The sequence below is a fragment of the Heterodontus francisci genome, chromosome 10 (genome assembly GCF_036365525.1).
Source record: "Heterodontus francisci isolate sHetFra1 chromosome 10, sHetFra1.hap1, whole genome shotgun sequence".
In the NCBI taxonomy this organism is placed as follows: Eukaryota; Metazoa; Chordata; class Chondrichthyes; order Heterodontiformes; family Heterodontidae; genus Heterodontus; species Heterodontus francisci.
The window spans coordinates 92,532,557-92,538,556 of record NC_090380.1 but is presented as its reverse complement, the minus strand read 5'-3'; the positions used below and the strand labels follow the sequence as shown (position 1 = coordinate 92,538,556).

The 6,000-nt window shown below is 40.4% G+C and overlaps 1 protein-coding gene across 2 annotated transcripts in view; it reads right to left on the bottom strand.

Annotated features, from left to right (window-relative positions):
• Positions 1-301: 301 nt before the first annotated feature.
• Positions 302-6,000, bottom strand: part of epha3 (eph receptor A3) — a 259,677-nt gene continuing 253,978 nt past the window's right edge. For both annotated transcript variants that reach the window (XM_068041049.1, XM_068041050.1), the window contains exon 17: positions 302-1,149. In XM_068041049.1, coding sequence (XP_067897150.1) covers positions 1,044-1,149 — 106 coding nt within the window. In that variant the 3' untranslated portion in view covers positions 302-1,043. The remainder of the gene's footprint in view (positions 1,150-6,000) is intronic.

Sequence of the window (6,000 nt, the reverse complement as noted above, 5' to 3'; positions counted from 1 at the left end):
AAATAAATACTCCCTCAGTCCAAAGAGGATTAGTAGAAAGAAATGCACAAGTATGCAATGAACCTATGTGTATGAGCCTACCAATCCAAGCCTAAGAAATTAAACTGCCACAGCTATATAGACAACATTTTTTGGGTAAATATTTAAGCACTTCAGCTACCATACTGTGATTTGCATGTGTGTGTTAGTAATGTAGACATCACAATACAAGAGCAATGGCAAGATGTTGTGACAAAAATAGATAAAAAAATTTAATGTAGATAATACATATTTCACAAAATTTTCAATACTGTGGGGGAAACAGATCATTTTTGAAAAATGAATTAACATTTTAACACGTGAAGTTGGGTTACCTTGTATAGGGTAATGTTTAATGATCATCTGTGCACACTCCAACATTGCAGAACAATAGGAAAAAGTTGCGGGGGGAGGGCGGGAGGTTGCTTCACTCTGACAGCAAAGTCTAAAATATGGTCCATAAATTGTTTAAGACATAATGCCATAAGATATTCATTAAACTTTCCATTCACTGTGAGATATCTATTGCCAAATTTTATCGGGCTAGTTTTAGGAAATAATTTAACCAGTTTCAAAACTGAAAGCTTGCACCACTTCTTTGCTTCTAACTCATAGATTTTCTTACCACTGTCCAAAAGTTCATTTGTTTCTCTAACTATAATATTTTTCTTTTATTTAAAACAAAAAGAAATTCCTTTCTTTCCCGTGACAGATTTTAACTAGATTTTCTTCTGATGCCTGCACGCTGAAAGGTTGAGATTTTCATTTTCTTACCATCATAAATAATACTTAAACATACCACCTTTTTTAAAATATATAAAAAAGGTAGAAAACAGAGCCATCATTCCTTTTTTTTTAAGGCATTTACACTTTATAGAGTTTGAAAGTCTTTCACGCACCACATCAACTGACCAAACCGGTTTCCCATTCCTACGTGGCCTCCATAGTAATATCAGTCCCCATACCACTGCGGTGTCATTCTCATTGGTTAAATCCCTTGATGCACAAAGACCTTGGCTTGAAGTTTACACTGCAACCGGACTGTTCTTTGTGTGTGTTTCCAGTTGCTTAATGCTGCTCACTATCTTTTTCTGATGTCCAGAAAGAGTAACTCCCAGCTTCATTATATCGCTGAAAAAGAAGACACAACAGTCATGATTTTTCTAAACTTTGTTCCTTTTTTCTCAGAACTGCAATGTCCGCAATTAAAACCGAAGATACATGTCTGTCGCTGTATACATTCATTCCATTTTAAACATCTGCCTTCTAACCACAATCCTAAATATTAAGGGTCCAGTTACATTGTATCAACATGAAAGTGGCAAAGTGGTTTTGGGGGCACACAAACTCAAAAGTGGCAGTATAACTCCCAGGACTAACGCACAGTAAAAGCAGGAGCTGAGAGTTTTCCTTTAGGAAGTCATTTCTTATCGTTTTCATTTCAGCCTAAATGCACCAGAGCAGATATCTTCCTGTGTTTTTGCCCTATTGTACTGTCATCTACTGACACAGAAGAGCAGACAAATAAAAACCAAAACCAATTATTTGTTTTATTACATCTCCCTATTAAATTGATTTATTTTTGAAATCAGAAATGCTGATCCATTTGAGCAGTTTAGATTTAGATATACAGCACTGAAACAGGCCCTTCAGCCCACCGAGTCTGTGCCGACCATTAACCACCCATTTATACTAATCCTACACTAATCCCATATTCCTACCACATCCTCACCTGTCCCTATATTCCCCTACCACCTACCTATACTTGGGGCAATTTATAATGGCCAATTTACCTATCAACCTGCAAGTCTTTTGGCTGTGGGAGGAAACCGGAGCACCCGGAGGAAACCCACGCAGACACAGGGAGAACTTGCAAACTCCACACAGGCAGTACCCGGAATTGAACCCGGGTCGCTGGAGCTGTGAGGCTGCGGTGCTAACCACTGCTCCACTGTGCCGCCCCATGTTGGAATACAATAGCAAAAGCCTGTGCAGAGTCCCCCAACACTTTGATCCATGTGTGACACATGGAAAAAAAAACACACAATGTTATTGATTGAGAAACATGTAGAAGACAACTACCTGGAACAGTATGGAGAGTGAAAAAGCTGAGCATTTTGGTTTGGTTACATGCAAATTGGTGAAATAATCTTTCACATGCACATGGCTGAAAAATATGACAATTATTTCAACATTTTTACCGCATGGTAGAATTGACCAATGCAAATGAGCATTCCAGGTCCTCCTGGCTCCCCAAGAATTCTGCCCTCCTCCGTAAAAAAAAATGTTTACACCTTTTTTGGAGCAGCCTCCAGCAGCCCAGTGCACACTCACTCCATTGGTACTTGAAAATTACTACTGGGGTCCTACAGTCTTGTAGGATCCTGAGTGTTTGGTGGGATTGCTAGATAGCCATTCACAGGTCCAACTGAAAATCTCATCAGGCAGGTATTGAGGATCCATATGACAGCTAGTGTTTCGCTGCCATTTTCAACTCCTGGTAGCTTTGGAAAATCAAGCTCCAAGGCTTCTTTTCCTTTGTTGTCATAGATACATAGTGGAATATGAAGATATTTTGGCTGCACCTAAGTGGCTATTCTTCATGTGTGAATCTTGACAGCGTTAGCCAGATCATCGATTGTGAGCTGCAGGATAGCTGAGTTTGGCCTTACCAAATATCCACACTCAATGTCATTCCAGCAGGAGTCAACGGATAACAATCGGGACATGACTCCTGCACTAGCCCAGGGACACTGAGACCAATCTTAGAGTCTCCACCTCTGGCTAAGATCAGATAACTCCAAGGAGAGCTGGGGTCAAACTGCGAACACCTTTGCCTGTGTGACTCAGCACCACAACAAGAAATGTACCTAGCCTGAGCCAATGGGCAATTTCTCCGAATGCCCAGTTGATCAAGTAGGTTTCAGAACATCTTTGACATGCGTCTAACAAGTTCTAACTAAACAGTTCTGAACTGCTTTCTGTTACAGTTTTGTATATTTAAGCAATTACATCATTAGAGCACTTAAAGCAGCTGGAAAGAACTTAACCATCTTTGTATGATATACATCAACGGTTCAAATGAAATAGCTAATGTGAAAATATGAAATAGGGAGTGGGTACTAGGTGGCACAATGGATGATATAGTGGCCTTTCATCTCTGGGACTCAGATGGATGAGATGAAAGTCTTCTCTGCTGGCTGTAAGCATCCTGTGTGAAATTAACTTGGGCCGTCTCAACCCCAGTGGGTAGAGGCCTACAGCACAAAACTATGTCAAATTCAGCATGAATTGACAATCTCACTTAGAAAGGCTACAGTACAGCTGGTATGGGTTAAAGGAAAATTATCCCACAACTGCATTAGGGATGTCCTTTTTGAGGCTGAGGTACATTGCTGAGGCATAGTAGATGTAGGTTTACTCTGTGTCTGGCTACGCTATACCTGGGAGTCCTGGTACTATGTCCCTGAAATAGGAAGAATGCTATTCACTGAAATTGCTAAGTATAATAAAATTATAAAAGAACAAACAAAAAAGAGAGAAAAGGAACTTCTTGCATATAAGCAGAAAAATATAATCATCAGTTTTGGAAACTGACTTGGCCTGGTAATTTCACAAGATATGTATGTTTCTTGCATGACTTCCCTTTTGCTCATACTGTAGTTGAGTTCTTCATTGAAAACAAACTCTGCAGTTTTAGCCAGATTGGAAAGGATTGCTTCCTTTTAATATACTGCAGCTTGGAGCAGTTGATATGAGCCTGTAGTTCCCTGGTTACAGACAGGCACAAATCTCAAACTGCTCATTCTTGGCCCAAAGAGACAAGTTTCCGATTTCCATCTCTGTTTATAAATCTTAATTTCCAACAGCAGTGTTTATTCCTGCCAAGGGGAACATTTGGCACTGCACTAAACTCCCAGGAGTCCCTTTGTAAGCTGCTAGCCCTCAATCAGAAGTTGTTAGGTACAGTAGCAGGCACTTCCTGTTTTGAACATGCATGGTCAAGACCTATTTGCCTTTTATTTGCTTTATGGGTTTGACAATTAAATTGCTTGGTATTCATAATTTTTTTACCATCAAGGATTTTAATCCGCAATAGTTTTTAAAAAAGTGAAGATTTTCTCTCTATCTTTTAAACATTTTTGTACACCTAGGAAATCCTTACCCATAGTTACTTGACCCATGGCTATATTTTTGGAAACTAATCTATCACATGCCTGTTCAAACAAATCGGACACTGAACATAAAAAGTTTCAATTTTTTATGATCCATGCAATAGGCGAATTTTTTTCTGCTTATCACATTTTATTTCATGACAATATTTTTTGATTTGGCTTATCGCAAGAACAGGTCAGCATCTCAGAGTGTCTGTATTCAGTCAGTTGTTATTTAGTGTGTATTTCAATAACCCCTATTACATGAGCTGATGCTAAATCCATCTCCAGAACCATTTTCAAAATCCACAAAATGGGAATTAAGCTTTCAATTCACTGAGCTGCCTGTACTATTCCTCAGTGAACTAAAGAGCTAGTTATAGGCGCCTCATTCAGTAAAAACACAAAAGCATAATCTCTGTGATTAAATTTGCTGTTGCGTGTATTATTGAAGGAAAATAAACTCTTTTTGATTCTGTACAGTGGGCCATAACAGCAATGCTACTGTAAAATGCCTGAAAACAGCCTGTTTTAGTTTAGTTTAGTTTAGAGATACAGCACTGAAACAGGCCCTTCGGCCCACCGAGTCTGTGCCGACCATCAACCACCCATTTATACTAATCCTACACTAATCCCATATTCCTACCACATCCCCACCTGTCCCTATATATTTCCCTACCACCTACCTATACTAGAGGCAATTTATAATGGCCAATTTACCTACCAACCTGCAAGTCTTTTGGCTGTGGGAGGAAACCGGAGCACCCGGAGAAAACCCATGCAGACACAGGGAGAACTTGCAAACTCCACACAGGCAGTACCAGGAATCGAACCCGGGTTACTGGAGCTGTGAGGCTGCGGTGCTAACCACTGCGCCACTGTGCCACCCCTAATGCAATTGGGAGGAAATAGTCATTCGGCCACGGTGCTGTTAATAAAATTTTAATATTCAATGTTTTAGCACCTTAATATGGGTTTTCAGTTTGCACCTAACAATAAACAAACCTCTACTAATGGCATTAGATCTCAGTCAAGCAACCTGTCATGTTCATCAATACAAATAGATATTGTCAGAATTTCAAACTTTTCAAATCTATAGCTCTGATTTTAACTTTGGGCAGGAATCAGGCAGGCTGGGTGATTGGGAAGCCCCCATGACATTGCTAGCATGAGGCCTAGATGATCTTAACTCCTGGGCCTCATATTGCTATGGCAGTGTTAGCCATGGCTCAGTTGGAAGAACTCTCACCTCTGAATCCCAAGTTTGTGAGTTTAAGTCACACTCCAGAGACTTAAACACAAAAATCTAGGCTGGCACTCCAGTGCAGTAGTGAGAGAATGCTGCACTTTCGGATGAGATGTTAAACCGAGGCCCCCTCTGCTCTCTCAGATATACATAAAAGATCCCATGGTACTATTTTGAAGAAGAGCAGGGGAGTTATCCCTGGTATCCTGGCCAATATTCATCCCTCAATCAAATCATTTGGTCATTATCATATTGCTGTTTGTGGGAGCTCACTGTGCGCAAATTGGCTGCTGCGTTTCCTACATCATAACATTGACTACACTTTAAAAGTACCTCATTGGCTGTAAAGCACTTTGGGACATCCTGAGATCATGAAAAGTAAGTCTTTCTTTTATATGATTGATACAGGCATTCGAAGGCCTGCTGAGGAGTTTCAGCATTATGGCTGGCGGATGGTCCGGCAAGTGATCTCCCAGCCTGTGTGATGTTACCTTACAGAGCTTCAGCACCCTGCAGGCTACCTTAGAGGATACAGCTACCTCCAGGAATGCTGCAGTTGGGCCTCACAACAAGAGTCAATGT